General features: G+C 39.3%; 1 protein-coding gene across 5 annotated transcripts in view; it reads right to left on the bottom strand.

Moving 5' to 3' along the window:
- Positions 1–18,690, bottom strand: part of LOC122556622 (testican-1-like) — a 527,512-nt gene that overhangs the window by 49,417 nt on the left and 459,405 nt on the right. For 3 of the 5 annotated variants that reach the window (XM_043703529.1, XM_043703528.1, XM_043703531.1), the window contains one exon: positions 8,317–8,370. The exons of the other annotated variants lie outside the window; for them this stretch is intronic. In XM_043703529.1, the coding sequence (XP_043559464.1) occupies positions 8,317–8,370 (54 nt within the window). The remainder of the gene's footprint in view (positions 1–8,316; positions 8,371–18,690) is intronic. 5 annotated transcript variants of the gene reach the window in all.

The raw sequence follows: 18,690 nt of genomic DNA, 5'->3' as shown, positions 1-18,690 counted from the left end.
TTTATTGGTCAGAGTATTGAGTACAGGAGTTGGGAGGTCATGTTGCGGCTGTACAGGACATTGGTTAGGCCACTGTTGGAATATTGCATGCAATTCTGGTCTCCTTCCTATCGGAAAGATGTTGTGAAACTTGAAAGGGTTGAGAAAAGGTTTACAAGGATGTTGCCAGGGTTGGAGGATTTGAGCTGTAGGGAGAGGTTGAATAGGCTAGGGCTGTTTTCCCTGGAGCGTTGGAGGCTGAGGGATGACCTTATAGAGGTTTACAAAATTATGAGGGGCATGGATAGGATAAATGGACAAAGTCTTTTCCCTGGGGTGGGGGAGTCCAGAACTAGAGGGCATAGGTTTAGGGTGAAAGGGGAAATATATAAAAGGGGCAACTTTTTCACACAGAGGGTGGTACGTGTATGGAATGAGCTGCCAGAGGAGGCTGGTAAAATTGTAACATTTAAAAGGCATTTGGATGGGTATATGAATAGGAAGGGTTTGAAGGGATATGGGCCGGGTGCTGGCAGGTGGGACGAGATTGGGTTGGGATATCTGGTCAACATGGACGGTTTGGACTGATGGGTCTGTTTCCATGCTGTACATCTCTGTTCTCTGTGACTCTATGACGTTGGCATGCCGCACGGGCATGTATCCCTGCTTGGCATGATACCTTCTGGCTTGGTATAAACTATATATTGATGTGGGAAACTGAATGTCAGCTACAAAATTACAGTCAGTTTCCTTTACTTGGAGGAAGCAAGTGTCTTAACAAGCCTGGTTGGCAACACACCAAATTGAGGCAGGTACCCTTCTGACTCCAACCTCCTCTAAAATCGTGACATCAGGAATGATGCTGGAAATCCAGAACTCTGGTCAGGGTAGGAATTTTCAGGACAATCCCTCTTTGTTCCTAGTAGGGCCTGAAAACCTGTCCACACTATCTGTTATCATTTCTATGGTCAGACACACATCAGAAAAACAAAGCTGTCCCTGCATCAGTAGAAAGTTCACAAGAGAATGAGCAAAGCATTTTGAACTATCAGTTGATTTGATGCATGTGCATTTTTATAAATATTAAATTACGTCCTCTAAATAGTGTGTTGCATAAATCCTTTCACAAAATGACTTAGTTAATAGACTTAAACTTTGTTGTAAAGAAGACTTATACAATTCCAGTCTGCATAGTTGTTGGAAAAGCAATTCATCAATCAGAAGGCAGTCAAATCTAATAGCTTTTCCACCTCAGTGACTTTATGGAAAACTATTGACATTTTAATGATTGCAAGTAATATAATGAGACTAACCACTTTTATATTCGATGACAAAAATTGATCACACGTAGATTAAACTGACCTGAAAATATTTTTATGAAGTGCTGACCAATTTAACATTTAAATTTTTTTTTGATTAAATATGAATATTATTGTAAGAGCAGTGAATTACAGACCTTGATGCACCAGCATTCAGATATTCAATTTCAGATGGCAAGAAAAAGGACATCTTTAAACGATTAAATCCATTATACCCTTCACTTGAAACCTCATGTATAATTGGTGGAAGAGGAGTCAGCTGGCAGGAAATAATTTTCATGAGTGTTTACTAAATGGCATCAGCAAATGCCGATTTCTATGCAGCGAGATAATGGAATAAATAATCTATTTTACTTATTCATTCTGCAATGATACCGATTTTTTTCCTTGAATTATCAAAAAAAACCCTGCGTATAGCTTTGTCTCATTGTATTAAAATTGAAAAAAAAATCCCAAACTGTCACTCATGATGAGCTCATGAAACAATGCATGGAAATTTCAAATCAGTCAACTTTGACAACTAATCAAATAACAATGAACTAATAACATCTCAATATTGAATGCTCTATGCACTTTATAAACACCCTCAATTTTGATTCTTTACTGTTATTTTGATAATCAATAATAATAAATCTTGCAACCATAAAGATGATTAACCCATGTTGTAATCTTGAACTAAAATTAGGTCTTAAGTGTTATAAGTGCATTTGGGGAATTTTATACCAAGGAATGTGCTGTTTTATTATTTGTGGATCTTTGATATTCATCCCTTTGGACCTTAATAAACAATATGGCCATCAATCAAAAAGTAAAAGAAATCTGGAAATGATAGAAATATGAAACAAGAGCAAAAAATCCTGGGAATACCGAGCAGATAGGTCACTGGAGAGAATAGACAAATGTAAGATGTTAGGTGTGGACCCTTTACCAGGATATAAGGATTGAAAAGAAAATTGAAATAGGAATATTACAAGCCAGAAATTTAGACATTGGTGATCCTTTCCCAGCATTCAGGGGATTGGGGAATAAAATATTATTGAGGCAGTGAGGGGTTGAGGCCTGGGGTAAATGCCCCAAACTATCATGTGGCATCTGTCAGAACACTTTCCTGCTTCTCTTGCCCATGGAAATTTTTAAAGTGAAATAAAACCATACCTTCCTGGATCTCTATTAGTACATAATGCACCCACTATTAAGCAGGACTAAATGGATTGGGAATCTGCCAATGTTCCCATGTTCAGTGAAAGTCCTGGGAATGCTCTCTTGCTATGGGTATACTGCTCACTTGCTCAAAATGGCAGGGCAGTAATGGGATCTGGAAGGAAGACAGTGGGAAGATGGGCCAAGTATCCTCTTTCTTTTAATTCCCCACCTATCCTGTTCCAACAATTTAAAGTTGGGTTTTTTTTTTGAGAAACAACAATGGATAAGGCCATGTATGTTCAGTAATGAGTGAAAAAACATTTTGTTAATGAGTTATGAAAGGTGGTAATACAATGTCAATGCCTAGTGAATACGTGATGCATAGGCCGGGGTTAATGCTCTGGGGTCATGTGTTCAAATCCCACCATACCAGCCGGTGGCATTTAAATTCATATTTAATTAATCAAATAAAAACTAGTCTCTTCAAAACAGCATCAAATATCATGAAACCTGTCTGGTTCGCCAATGTTCTTAGAGAAGGAAATCTGCTGTATTTACCTGATGTAATTTGCATCTGTCTGATTGAATCAAGCACATTGTGAATCAAAGGGCAGTAACTGATGGAGCTATAAATGCTGGAGTTGCCAGTGATACCACTGGAAAAATAAATGTAATAAAGGTTAATTCAGGCAACATTTTCCAAATAGTGATCATAAAATGACTGAATTTGAAATTCAGTTTGAATTAGACAAGAACGATTCACAAATTATGCTTTTTTCTTTAATTTAAGTAGTATGAACTTTGATAAACAAATTGACCACAGTGAACTGCACTGAGCTTTTAATCTATCAAACACAATCTGTCTGAATATCAGATCAGAGCTAAAGTGTTAAATTACCAACTTGTATTCCTAAGAAATAGGCTATCGTTTTGTTATTTTTCTCAAAAGCAGCTGTTCACTCAGAACAGAGATGGAATTAACACTTGTTAAATGCACATGTTATATTTTCTAGCAATTGACTATAAATAATCAAAAACAAGACTGTATTTAGGAGAAACCTGGTCTCATTAAAAAAAATGTATGTTCAGTTGGGTTACATTAAATATTTCACATAAGATTAGCATTCTCATACTAATACCTCAGCAAAAACATGCCTTTTGTGATATGGTGAAACCCATATAATGTCAAACAGTGAAATTTATGAATATATAATGGATCTTCAATTTTAGTGAAATAAAGCTGACAATTGTGTGGAATTTGCCTCCATTACCCATGGCTACTTGGGTATCTTAAGGGCCTCTAGAATCTTTCAATGCACGGTTAACTTTTAGAGAGTTAAAATGTAATTTTCCAAAGAAAGGCAAAACACATTGGATATACACTTTGACTGCACCTGATGATTTGCGATCTGTGTATCGTGCATCAGATACTTTTTTCATGAATAGATTGACTAGCAAGTTCCTGATTTTTTATTTATTCCTGTCTTTTTCACTTCCTTGTTCATCTGCTTTTAATGGGAACTGACAGCTGTGTCATTCATATCTCATACAGTTGTTGTGATGACCTACCACTTATTGAGCAAAGCACTCACAGTGACAGCTATCTTTAATTATCCTGTCGCTGGCTTCACCCAGGTCTATAAATACGAGGAAAAGCTTCCAAATGTTAAGCTGACATTTCTAACATTACCACATGACCATGCAGGTCATTAAAACAAGGAAACAGGCCATTGTAAAGTGAAAATTATATGACAAAAGAGACAGGCTGGTCTGACAGAGATACGCAATATCTTAACAATTTAATTTAAGGTAGCCCCCAATTGCCAAATTTCAAAACAGCAGAAGAGAAATTACTTTTATGTGTAAACTTTAAAATTTATATATTAATGGACAATAAAAGCGGCTGGAAGTGCTTTTCACCTATTCAATTATGGAATATAAAAAAATGTTCATTTTTATTTGCTGGCATGACTCAATGTAAACTCTCCCTTCTCCCTTTGAAGATTTTGGACTACACAAGTGGTTAGCATCCTCTTTTAAGCTGATGTACTTTAAAAGAAAAGTTTAAAATAAATGCAGTTGGGAGCTGTTGGACAAAAAGTAAACCTGAAAGAATGGAGAACAGAAAAGTATACTTTAACTAGAAGAAACATTGCGAATGTGAGAATCATCATGCACTTGCATCAAAGAAATAAGTTGAGCCATTATTTTGTTTCTTACTTTGCTATTCAGATTTTAAATGTTTTGCTGAATTAGCCTGATCCCATGGCAACATTTTCTTTTGGGCATTTATGATGTTGTTAAAACTGAACTCAACTTGGCCACATTTGACTGAGTGTGGCATCCAAGAGCCCTAGCAAAACTGGAGTCAATCAGAATCAGGGAGAAAATTCCCTGCTGGTTAGAGTCATACCTAACACAAAGGAAGATGTTGTGGTTGGAGGTCAATCATTTCAGCTCCAGGCCAAGTCTGCAGGAGTTCCTCGGCATAGTGAGTAACTATCTTCAGCTGCTTCATCAATTACCTTTCCTCATCATAAGGTTCAAACTGTTCAGCACCATTCACTTCCTCAGATACTGAAGCAGTCCATGCTCAAACACAGCAAGACTAGCTCGACTTGTGCACAGTGACTGAATGGTTAGCTCTGCCACCTCAGGGATGCCAGGGATCTGGGTTCGATTCCATACTTGGGTGACTGTGTGGGGTTTGCACATTCTCCCTATATCTGTGTGGGTTTCCTCTAGGTCCTCCTGTTTCTTCCCAAAGACTGTGCAGATTAGGTGGATTGGCTGCGCTAAATTACCCGTAGTGTCTAGGGATGTGTAGATTAGTGCATTAGCTATGGAAAATGCAGGGTTATGGGGATAGGGTAGCGGGGTGGGTCTAGGTGGGATGATCTTCGTAGGGTTGGTGTGGAACCAAATGGCCTGCTTCCACTATTAGGGGATTCTATGATTCAATGAAGACTTGGACAATATCCAGACTTCAGTTGACAAATGGCAACTAACATTTCTGCTATGCAAATGCCATGCAGTGACCATTGCCAACAACAGAGAACCTAACCATTGCCCCATGACATTCAAGGAATCCCACACCATCAACATCCTGGGAGTTTCTTGATCAGAAACTGAAATGGACAAGCCATATAAATACTGTGGCTACAAGAGCAGGTCAGAGGCCTAGGAATCCTGCAGTGGGGAACTCACCTACTTATTCCCCATATCCTATCCACCATCTACAAGACAGAAGTCAGGATTGTGATGGAACACTCCCCAGTTGCCTGGATGAATGCAGCTACAACAACTCTCAAGACATTGGCACTACTTAGGACAAAGCAGCACTCTGGACAGCCCAAATCTAAAAAAAATCATTCCCTCCACTACCAATGCTCAGTAGCAGTAATGTCTATTAGCTGTAAGATTAACTGCAGAAACTCATGAAAAGTCCTTAAATAGCACTTCCAAACACATGACCCCTACTATCTAGATGGACAAATGGGGACAGTAGATAAATGGGGACACCACCACATAATTCTCCTCCAAGCCACTCGCTACCCTGATTTGAAAATATCTCACTGTTCCTTCAAGGTCACTGGGTCCAAATCTTGGAACTCTCTCTTTTGAAGGTATTGTACACCAAATGGACTGCAGCAGTTGAAGAAGCTCACTTTCTCAAGGGGACTCTGGAAGAGCTATACTTGCAATAATTGCATTTATTAAGAAACTTGGTTGATATGCCTTTTCACTTATAATCTCATATGGGGTAAGATATTTAATTGCTGATCTCAGTTACTGAAAAATCTCTTTTGATTCTTTTACGTTGTGACCTATGGAGTAATGGGCCTACAGTGACAGAACACTTCTCCAGCCTTGCTCATAACACCAGGTGGCAGAAGAGAGAGCAACCTGGTGTTATGAGAAAAGAAAAAAACATCTGTCATACTTGGCCAACACTATTTATCTATGTCAGCTGCGGAAGGGACTGCTGTTCACGAATTGGTCTCCACAGCCACAGCAGATGATGTTAATACTGAAATGACATATGCCTTGGACATATTCTATCATCTCCTGATCAGATGGATGTGATCACTGGCAGCTTCAGAGATTGGTAGACACTGACTTAAAGCTCTTTTAGTTCCACTTTACTTTTCAGTATCCTACCATTTATTGTATATTTCTCTACCTTTTATCCCCTCTTGAAATGCACTGTCCCATACTTTTCCCAATTGAATTCCATTTGCCTCTCTTCTGCCTCCCTCCTGAGTCCATTGTTATTTTATCTTGGAATCCATAGTGTGTAGGGATGCAGTATTAAAAATTAATGCTGCATTATCAGAAGCAATATACATTTTTATTAAAAGTCTGCAAAGTGGCAATTTCGGGCCGTTTCATGGAAGTTTTCTCTAGCATGTTTTCTCACGCAGTTTAAGTCATTACATATGCATCACACCTCTATGGCACCCCGCTGATGCTATTGTGTGCTCACCAGCAGCAGAAGTACTCACTACTGCTGGAACCTTCCCAGATTCCTAGCACTGGTACTATATTAAACTGCAGCTATGCAACAGATAAAGTGTGTAAGTCAGCTGGTTAGTTATCTTATTAGGAACTCAGATTGGTTTTGGGACCTGTTCAATAAAGTCAATGTGCTACCCTAAGAAATTTATTACAATTCTACATCCCATTTTCTCCTTTAATTTTTATTTTGAAGGTGGCATATTCAGCTTTTAAACTGAGATGGCATTTATATTTTTCAGTATTTACTTGCCAAAATAATAACAGTGACTAAACTTCAAATTGTTGAATTGGCTGAAAAACATTCTGAGGTGCCCTGTGGGCTTGAAAGAGCTATAAACAAATGGAAAATTGTTCTTTTATTGTTATAAGACCATATACATAGGAGAAGAAGTAGACCATTCGCCCATCAAATCTGCTTTCCCATTCAATGAGGTCATGGCTTATCTGAAAACGCTGAACCCCACTTTCCTGCTTTTTTTCCCATAACCGTTGATTCCTTTACTGATTAAAACTCTGCCCATCTCTGCCTTGAATATGCTTAACAACCCAAACTCAACAGCACTTTGAAGTAAAGCATTGCATGGATTCACTACCTTCAGAGAAGATGTTCCTCCTCATCTCTGTCTGAAATGGATGACCTTTTATTCTGTGATTATCTCTTGCCCTAACGGATCATTCTGGATTCTTCTCCTTCTGCTGCAGCAGAAAGATGTCTGGGTAATCATTGACCATCCCAACCTTTTAGATTGCAGTGACATGGTGGTACCATAAACCCATCTAATTTTTTTTTTCTTCTCTGTGTCATGACAGCCTCGGTAGAATGCAATGGCACCTGATCTTGTGGTATTGCCAGAATCTCTCAGATTGTATGTATTTGAGGAAAGTCTATAAACGGGTATCCTTCCCTCTCCTCAGGGCCTCAAACTATACCTATTTGTCGATTGTGGTTCAGACCAAGGCATGAAAAAAGTGTTTTACAGTTGATTTGTGTGGCTCTTTCATTCCTTAAATTTGGGTTCCCCTCATTTTGATAATTCAGTCCTGCAAAGCTCTACTATATCTCCCTTCCCATGGCAGTAATAGATATACCTCTGGTGAGGGAGCTCTGATTAGGAGCCAAGGAAAATATACTTTGGGCAAAAATCTAGGCTCTATATCTGTTGACTGGAAACACTGCAGAGCACCAAGAATGAACTCAATTATTTGGACTAAACTGCATTATCATTAATCTACACCTTCGAATGTCCAACATTTTAGCCATTTCTCCTCTTAATTGTGCACTATTAGTATAAGTTAATTAATAGTTGATTTATACACAGTATACCAAGACCAAGAATTGGCAATTGTATCTGGTTACCTCTTAAAGGTGAATGATTTGCATCCTTGCCTTCAGTCCGGGTCTTGATTACATCTAAACCAAAAAACAATCGTGAGTACAAAACAACAGCATTCAGTGATTAATTTATTCTTGGGATAAATTTATAATAAATGGGATTTAGGCATGGTTTAAAGGTCAGCTTGTGTTGCCTATCTCTAATTGTCCTTGAACTGAAAGGTTGCTTGGTCATTTCAGAGGGCATTTAAGAGCCTCATGGAGGCCATATCAGGTAATGATAGCAGATTTTCTTACCTAAAGGCAATTTGTGAAGCAGATGGATAGATGACAATTGGCAATGGTGTCATGGTTAACATTACTGAGACTAATGCTAGATATTTCAATTGAATTTAAATTCCATCAGCTGACACTTTGGGATTTGAACCCTTGTCCCTCTATTATTAACGTGGGCCTCTGGCATACTAGTCCAGTAGCATTACCAGTGTAAGTTGCCTCCTTCAAAAAAATCAAATGTCATACTTTTTAAAAATATAATGTAGGTCAATATGATCACTATGAAATAATTAAAGTTACATATTTGATTCTAAATAATAGTACTTTTTCCAATCATTTATCAAGGTAAAATAACAAGGCTTCTTTGAACAATCTTTAAATACAATAAAGTCCAAAAACAATAGCAAATTTAGATCTTTCTTTTCCATGTGAATCACATAACAATACATTAAGATCAGTGTTAAAATTGTCAGACATGTTCCTAACAAAGAAAATCGCAGAATTAATTCTAGCAACACTCATTACTATTTACATTATGTATGGATTGCGATATATTGGAAACTAAACTCTGCCTCATGTTGAGGATGTCATGAAGTGTCGGACTCCATACTCAGTGAGACAACTAAGGACAAATCTAGGTGGCTACAACTTGGATTTCATGAGACTTTGGAAGCATCAGCAGCAGAATTGTATTCAAATATTATTTGTAGCCTCATGGCCCAGCAACAGTACTCTCCATTTCCATCAAGCAGGCAACCAAGCTTACTTCAATGAGAAATAGAGAATACTATGGCAAAAACAGCACTAGATGTACTTAAACATAAACTGCCAATTTAATGAAGCTACAACCAAAGACTGCATGCATGCTAGAGAGCAAAAGCATCACGATATGGATTGAGTTAAAACCAACTGAAGAGAGCAAAATATTGCAGTTCTATCACACCTAATCATGCATGATGATGGATTGTTAAGCAACTACCAAGAGATTAGGAGGCTCCATGAAAACCTACATCCTCAACAATGGCAGAGGCCAGAACACTGGATGCAAATGCAAGGTTGAAGCATTTGCAACCATCTTCAGCCAGAAGTGACATATGATTTTTTTCCGTATTGTCCTATGGTCCCACTATCACAGCTGTCAGTTTTCAGCCATTTCAATTCACTTCAAAGCAATATCATGAAACAGCTGAGTGTCCCGCATACAGCAATCACAATGATCCTCATAAACATCTTACTGGAGGTGCTGAAGACCTATACTCCAGAAGTAATTCCTTCTCTGCCTAAACTGTTACATTTTGACTGCAAAAGTGGCATCTACAGGGCAATGTGGAAAATTATGCAGGTATGTCCTGTCCACAAAAGGTAACATAAATTGTCCACCCAAGTGGGAGGTGGTGTCCTAGGCCCTGGAGAATCAAATGTCTTGAATATGCTAAATTGCTCATAGTGTTCAGGGATGTGTAGGTTAGGTGCATTAGTCAGGGGTAAATGTGTGGAATGGGTTTGGGTGGGAAACTCTTCGGAGGGTCGGTGTGGACTTGTTGGGCCGAAGGGCCTATTTCCACAATGTAGGGATTCTATGATTCTATACTGTTGTCTCCCACATCTTTCCTGAAATACCATGTTTCAATCCCTCTAATCAATTAGCTCCCTGGCACAGTACTGAAACAACTCAACAAAGTTACAAATGGCATCCTTTGAAGGCAAAGTTAAAAATCACACAACACCAGGTTATAGTCCAACAGGTTTATTTGGAAGCATGAGCTTTCAGAGTGCTGCTCCTTCATTAGGTAGCTATGGAGTAGGATCAAATGACACAGAATTTATAGCAAAAGGTTACAGTGTCATGCAACTGAAACAATATATTAAACAAACCTAGATTGCTGTTAAGTCTTGGAATGGGCTACAGGTTTCAGTTTATTTGTATGTAAATACCAGAACTTCTTTTAAGTCACATTCTTGAGATAACTCAAGGTTTTATATAAAAAAGTGACATCTCAGCTCAGATATTGCACTAAAGGTGTGAGATTCGAGTCTGTCTTTATCGCAATCTTGAGTCAGACTGCTTCTATTTCCAAAGTAGGAATTTATAAAATGTTACATGGATTGACTGTCTGCTGACTGTATGCTTTTTGAGCAAAATAGAATGTGTCTGCAGATACAGTTCCGCAAATGCAAATTCACCCCATAGATTTGTGTGTGTGTGTGTGTGTGCGCGCGCGTGTGTGTGCATGAGAGAGAGAGATATTCCAAAGTAGGAATTTATAAAATGTTACATGGATTGACTGTCTGCTGACTGTATGCTTTTTGAGCAAAATAGAATGTGTCTGCAGATACAGTTCCGCAAGTGCAAATTCACCCCATAGATTTGTGTGTGTGTGTGTGTGCGCGCGCGTGTGTGTGCATGAGAGAGAGAGATAGAGAGAAAGAGAGAGAGAGAGGCTCCTCCACATCATGGCATGAGGGAGAGAGAGTGTGACTGTGTGCATGTGAGTGTATGCGTGTGAAACGGAATATAAGCCTGTGAGAGGGTGTGTGCATGGGTGTGAGTGTGTGTGCATATGAGAGAGAACATGTGTATGAGAGAGGGTCTGTGTGTATGTGTGTGTGTGTGTGTGTGTATATGTGAGAGAGATTGTATGTGGGGTCACCTGTCATGTAACATGAACATTAGGTGTCAGTTGAGGCCATCCTCACTGCCAATCAGCCTTTATAAATTATCACATCTTCTTTCTTCAGGTTTTAATTGCTGTGGAAGATCTTCTTAAAAAAGAAATTTTATCAGACTCTGCTCAGCCATTCTGTGCTGTTGCGTATTCCGAAGTCCACGTTGGAGGATGGTCACCTGAAGATCTGAGGCCAAATGTCCCTGACCACTGAAGTGTTTCCCAACTGGGAGGGAACATCCCTGTTTGGCAATTGTTGTGCAGTGTCCGTTCATGCGTTGTTGTAGAATCTGCTTGGTCTCGCTAATGTACCATGCCTCATCAGGTTAAATGATGAAGGCTTATGTCCGAAATGTCAACTCTCCTGCTCCTTGGATGCTGCCTGACCTGATGTGCTTTTCCAGCATTGCATGTTTTAGCCCTGACTCTCAAGCATCTGCAGTTCTCACTTTCTGCTTGATATTGAAAATGGTTGGGGTTTACATAGAAAGAAACTTTGAAACTCCTGCAATTCTATTGATTGAGTGATGTTTGCAATATGCTTTACAAGGTTTTTATCATGAATTATATATGTTTTAATGGTACAAAATCTGCAAATAGCAATTTTCCACTAAAGTAGCCTCAATCAATATACTCAAGCTGAGGAATAAGCTTTGTTTGAAAATGCAATGATAAATCATCTTTTAAATAATAGTAAGTTATAACTTGGCTTGGAGCAGATCTGTGTTGTCAGACATCAAACTCTTATCTCAACAGAGAAGCTGAAGAAAATCCTGTACATCAAAGCAAACATGTAGATGAAATAATGAACAAAGGATAATACTGTGAATAAAGCTTTACTTAACCCAAATGCACTTCAAAAAAAACTAAATCGAAATATTGACATTTCAGATTCTCAATTGCAAGAGCAAAGATCAGCTGTATATTTTCCCGAGGGATAAAACATATATAGAAAGTTCATTTATCTGAAGTATTGACCCTTATCTTCCCCCTCTGTCTGACCTGTTGAGTGTTCCCAGCATCTCATGTTCCTTTTTCAGATTTCCAGCTTCTGTGGTATTTTGCTTTTATAAGAAAAGTATGTTTTAACTTGGCATAGAGTAAAGCAAGAGCTGCAAATTCTTCTTGAAATTTGAACTAGCTAAATTTCACGGGAAAGACATAATGTATACTTGGAAACCAATATGTTAATTTGCTAGAGAATAAATTTCTTAAGAAGGCTAAGTCAGTGGGTTTGATTTCTGGCTTGTGCTAAGGTGACTTACATCAGACAGATAATTGGAGTTAAACGAGTGCTTTGAGTGCCACGTTCTGAGAGGCAGAAAGACATCAGGCAGAATTGCCAATCTTTATCCTTTCCTAACAATTCCCAGCAGCAAGTATGTGGATGGATGTTAACTGAGGAGAGCATTATGCTTAAATTTGAAGGCCTCCATGGCTTACCAACACGTGAAGACTGTCCATTTGGCAAAGTACAGACTGTGCGATGTGGGATTCCACGCCAGCTAAAATCAGCAATTTTGCAATGCATAAATGTCAGCAAATCAAAAAGATAAATATTTTTAAAATGCTGATGTAAAAGTAGGAAACTACTAATCTTATTAAAAAGTCCTACTATTTGTGACAAATCCAAGTGGTATCTCAATTTCATTTAAAAGAGTACCGACTACTAAGCATTCAGTTCATCTTGAACCATGTGACAAGAAAAAATACATCAAATATAATTTACATTGGAATGGAAGCAAATTAGTTTGACCTTTATTCTCATTGGTAGATTAAAGATGTTCTGAAATTAGGTAATACTTCAAAATTGTCCTATTTTTCTGCAGGTGCTGATGCCAATGATGTCTCGAATAGTAATGGAATAAAATGAACACATTGTATGACTACGAATTAAAGAGTTTAACTGTTATTTTGCTGTATAAAATCCAGGGGAAGTTTATCAAAAGATCTTCCACATTTGAAAGCCTATAACTTGCAATGTTTTTATTCTTGAAATATCCCAAAATTGACGTTTTTTGAATTCTGTCTTAAAATAAGACTACAAGGATGCCATTGATTCCTATTTTGCGTAATTATATTCATTGTGCTATAGTGCACGTTGGGATCCCTATATTAAAATATCTTTGCATAAGATTGCTAAAACTGAATTGCACATGATAACAGACTCCTTAGATTGCCAGCAGGTTGCAAACAGTTTTAAATGATCATTTCCAGGTTATTACCTCATTATCTAGATTTACAAGTTGTCTGAACAATGTTACCAGCTAAATTTTTTTTGTTTATCAGCACTTTTGTACAAAATCTACTTGCGCCAGGTTTTGTTATAGCAGTTATCCAACACTTAATTCTGCATTTAATTAAATTTACTCTTGCATGTTTAGAATTTAATTGCTTTCCATACGATGGTTTGCAACAATGAGCTGATAACATCAGAGTGAGGGGCCTCTGGGACCTGAGTGAACAAGGTAAACAAATTTGCATCTCCCTAAGCAATTAGATCCAAAGATTGTGAAATTAGCAGCACAAGAACTAAGAAGGTGGTGTAAATTACAATGGGGGAATTCAATGTCAAGTCAGATACGCAAAGAGAAATAAAGGGAAAGAAAAACTGGATAAAGAGAACAATAGCCAGAGGAAAATTTCTTTTTTAAAAAAGATCTTCCACAGCAATTAAAACCTGAAGAAAGAAGATGTGATAATTTATAAAGGCTGATTGGCAGTGACTAACACTTGCCATGTCGCTAAAAGGATACTTAAAATTGAAATGGACAAGAGTTAACCTCTTGTGATGATCTTTGTTTACATCCATCACACAAAGACAAAGCTTCACACAACGTCAATGCACTTTAATGTGGAGGTGGATGGGCAGATACCATTTCACTGAAGCTAATGGCATAACAGTACAATTTGCACTGCAATCTTTTTGATATTTCAGTTTAACTACACATCAGTACTTACTTGCAGTGACAAGGTGGAATTTTCTTTTTTTGTGTAAACGTGGATGGTACTTCCATCTAAGGCAGAAAAGGTCTTCTCATGCAATTACATTCTTTTAATTTCTTTGCATATTCATATGCAGGCAAACTATCAATTTTTTTGTTGTGGTGGGTTGGAGATTCTGACCCCTTGCTGGGATCTTCCAGCCTCCAGCTTTCAGATGCTGTATGTAAAAGGCACCTGGATAGCACTTCACTCACTGTAACCCTTGGCCCATCACCCTCAGCCACCCTGGAGATGTTGGATACATACCAGGAAGACAGCCTCATGATTCAGCACCACATCCCTCGAGGTGTTCCTGTCGGATATCTGCAGGAAAGGGATGTGGTCTTTCCCAGGGATAGAACAAAGGTTCTTTTTGAGGGTCCAAGGCAGCCTGGACCGAGGTGGCAGCCGAAGTCAGCAGCTGTGAGAACCAGCTGGAATGGAGAGATGGGATACTGTACCACAAAAGGATAACTGATCTGCCCCTCCAGGATAAGTGTCACTGTTTTTGTTTGTATTTATTCATTCATGGAATGTGAGAATTTTGATTGGTCCAGTGTTAAATCCCCATCCGTAGTTGCCATTGAGATGGTGTGCTGCCTTCTTGAAACGATGCCGTCCATGTGCTGGAGGTAGCACATTGCTATTAGGGAGGGAGTTCCAGGATTTTGACCCAGTGACAGCGAAGGAACAGCGATATATTTCCTCGTCAGGATGGTGAGTGGGTTGGAGGGGAACTTGCAGGTGGAATTGGTTGTGAGTTTAGAATGTGATGTCTAAGGATCTTTGGTGAATTTCTGCAGTGCAGATAGTAAACATTGCTGCTGCTGAGCATTGGTGGGAGAGGAAGTGAATGTTTGTGGATGTGGTGCTAATCAAGTAGACTGCTTTGTCCTGGATGGTGTCAAACTTCTTGGAGTTTCACCCATCCAGGCAAGTGGCGGAATATTCCATCCCACTCCTGAGTTGTACCTGTAGATGATGAACAAGCTTTAGGAGGTGAGTTAATCTACTGCAGGATTACTATTCACTAACCTGCTTTTGTAGCCACAATGTTTATATGGATGGTCCAGTTCAGTTTCTCATCAATGATGTTGATCATAAGATCAATGCTCCATGCTCCTTTAAGTGTGAGTAATTTAGATTGTCTACTTGCCATTGCTTTGGACTATCACACAGGAGATTGGGCGCCAGGTTCAACATCACAGATCTTATGTATAATCAATGTCGTCATTTCATTGAAAGTACCAGTGGGTCACCAGTGGCACCACATCTTACACATCTGCCAGGGTTCACACTTCAAACATAAAAGGAGTTACGATACTCAGCAGCACCCACACTACCAGCTCAATGATCTTTCCTCACGACGAGGAGGACCTACATATCTGATAGCTTCTCAACAAAGCTTGTATGGGACAATAACACAGGACAAATGTAGCGTCTAAATGAACAGCTCATAGGAATATACGGCCCTCACATATTATAAAGCTTCATTGATTTTCATCAACTCTAGCTTTTTGACATCACTGAGTAATCTTCCATCCACAGTCCTTGAATTAGTAACTTCTCCAGGATCCCATTCTTACAAATATTACATGAGGATAATCACAACTCTGTGTCTTTCAATGCAACCAACGTGTTTGTGCAACAATGCTAATACTTCTTAAAATTTCTCATCTTCGGTAGGAGAAGAACGTACACCAGCTGACGTGAGCATGTCCAGATAGGATATGGGCTGCCTATCTTATGGTCCTGAGAAGCAGGCAGCAGAGTTTGCAGAGTTGCTCAGGGAGCTGCCAGCTGCTCATTAAGTAGCAATAATTTAATAAAAAGTTGAGGAAGACTGACAGCTTCTGACACTAACAAATTCTCTGCAGCCTCAGGATCCCAGACCCTCAGGTGAGGAAAAGCCTCATTCATTAGGCCCATCCTTCAGAGCCTATTTCTGAAATTGCACCGTCAAGGCCTTCCAACTCACCTTCCAACATTCCCGTCATTGAAGAAGGGCCATTGGACCTGAAATGTGGACTCTGTTTTCTCTCCACAGATACAGCTAGACCTGCTGAGTTTCTCCAGCAATTTCTGTTTTTGTTACAGGTATTAACCTTGGTGACTAATGTACCAACTTCATTCTCCACCAGTGCAGCCATTCACCTCAGTGTATAATGTGTCTAGAATAGCTTGGCATCACATTCTGACAAGCACAGAGCTGGCAAAGGAAAACAACAGAGCAGAAAGAAACAGTTGAAGTCTCTCTCATTTGAAAAACTGCTGAAGAACATACTGAGCCTGGTATAGATGATGAGCCCCTGGATCAGTTATAAATTAGCTGATAAAGATGCAGAGGCAAATAGCGATACATTGGACAGAGGTGCAAGAGACCATAAAGAGACTAGTGAGAAAGGGAAGAGGATCTACCCGATGTCATGGCTCTGACATACAAGAGCATAGCTGTCTCTATGGACCATCACTGGTTTTGTGCATGGAAACATAGAACATTGAAAGCAGGAGCATTGAGGAGCAGGAGTTGGCCATTCAGCCTTCGATCCTGCTCTGTCATTCAATATGATCATGGCTGATCATCCAACTTAATATCCTGTTTCTGTGTTTTCCCCATATCCTTTGATTCTATTAGCCCTAAAACATGAAAACATTCAAAGTTTTAGCCCTAACTGTTTTCTGTGGTAGAGATTTCCACAGGCTCACCACTCTCTAGGTGTAAACATTTCTCCTTGTCTCAGTCCTAAATGGCCTACCCCATATCCTGAGAATGTGTTTGCCCTGTATAGTTCTGTTAGAATTTTATAGGTTTCTATGAGAACACCCTTATTCATCTAAACCTTAGTGAATATAATTCTAGCAGACCCAGTCTCTCTTCATATGTCAGTCTTGCCATCTCAGGACTCAATATGTTACACTGTAGGCACATTCCCTCTATAGACAGAACATGTTCTCTCAGATAAGGAGACCAAAACTCACACAACATTACAGGTGTGGTCTCACCAAGGGCCTGTATAATTGCAGCAAGTCATCCCGGTACTCATGTATTCTATTCCTCTCACTATGAAAGCCAAAATACCATTTGCCTTCTTCACTGCCTGATGCACCTGCATTCTTACCGTCTGTGACTGGTGTACAAGGACACCCAAGTCTCACTGCAGCTCTTCCCTTCCCAATCTGTTATTATTCAGATGATAACATGTCTTCCTGTTTTTGTGTCCAAAGTGGATAATCTCATACTTACCCATATTATACTTCATCTGCTACACATGTGCCCACCCAATCACACTGAAGCATCTCTGCATCCTTCTCACAGCTCACCCTCCCACTCGACTTTGTGTCATCTGGAAACTATTCCATTTAGTTCCCTAATCTAAAGCATTATATAAATTGTGGGTAGCTGGGTCTGAGCACTGATTCCTGTGGTACTCCACTCGTCACTACCTGCCACTCAGAAAGCACTTGTTTATTTCTCTCTGCCAACCTGGTGTTGTGTGATTTTTAACTTTTTTCATGCAGAAGTCATGCAGAAGTTGGTGCATGTATGGAATGAACTGCCAGAGGAAGTGGCGGAGGCTGGTACAATTACAACATTTAAAAGACATCTGGATGGGTATATGAATATGATGGGTTTAGAAGGATATGGGCCAAGTGCTGGCAAATGGGACTAGATCAGATTGGGATGTCTGGTCAGCGCGGACTCTGATTCTATAACTTCAAATTGATGCACCGACCAAGAAACTGAACAGAAGGTTATTGATGCAAAGGAAACAACATCATTGAAAATATATGACAAACAGAATAATATTTCACCATTATAAGAAAAAACTTTTCCTTAGGGAGCAATGCCTCTGTGCCTCAATTGGTTATTACTTCAAATATTCAGGCACTCATTTGCCCTCAAATCTAGCTGCCTCAAATGTTCCCGAGCCTATCTTCAAAGTATGACTATTGTTCTGACTTCTTCCAAAATCTTGGCATTGGCACCAGCTCCCTTAGCGTTTGTGCTGAATTTCCTTTCTCATCCAAGGGGGGCAGAGGTTTATTCCATGAATGAATGATGAGTGATTTATTGTCATTTGTACTCTACAATGAACAACACACTAAAATACAGTGAAAAGCAACCTGCTCCCTTTTTAAGTTCTCCTGCTGTTGCTGACCGAGGTTGTACAGAATGCAACAAAAATTCGCAATTTGGGAATGCCTGTCCTGAGTGCTCCTCCTGAGGAGTCCAGTCAACAGAAATTCAACTTCAGGAGAATTCTGTGATGGCTGTAGTGAATGCATGGGCACCATTATCACATTGTTCAGCATCAATCTGGGGTTTTGCACTGGTGTCATTAGCCACACCTTCTTGGTGTATTCCTTATCACCCAGAAGACAGCTTTGGAAAGGATGAGGGTGGCGCAGACATTCAAAGAGCCTGGGAGTTGTGTAGACTGTAAGCTTGTGACAGCTCCTTGGAGAGCAG

The sequence above is a fragment of the Chiloscyllium plagiosum genome, chromosome 14 (assembly GCF_004010195.1).
Source record: "Chiloscyllium plagiosum isolate BGI_BamShark_2017 chromosome 14, ASM401019v2, whole genome shotgun sequence".
Classification (NCBI taxonomy): Eukaryota; Metazoa; Chordata; class Chondrichthyes; order Orectolobiformes; family Hemiscylliidae; genus Chiloscyllium; species Chiloscyllium plagiosum.
The sequence above is the reverse complement of the archived record's forward strand: the minus strand, read 5'-3'. Positions and strand labels throughout refer to the sequence as shown.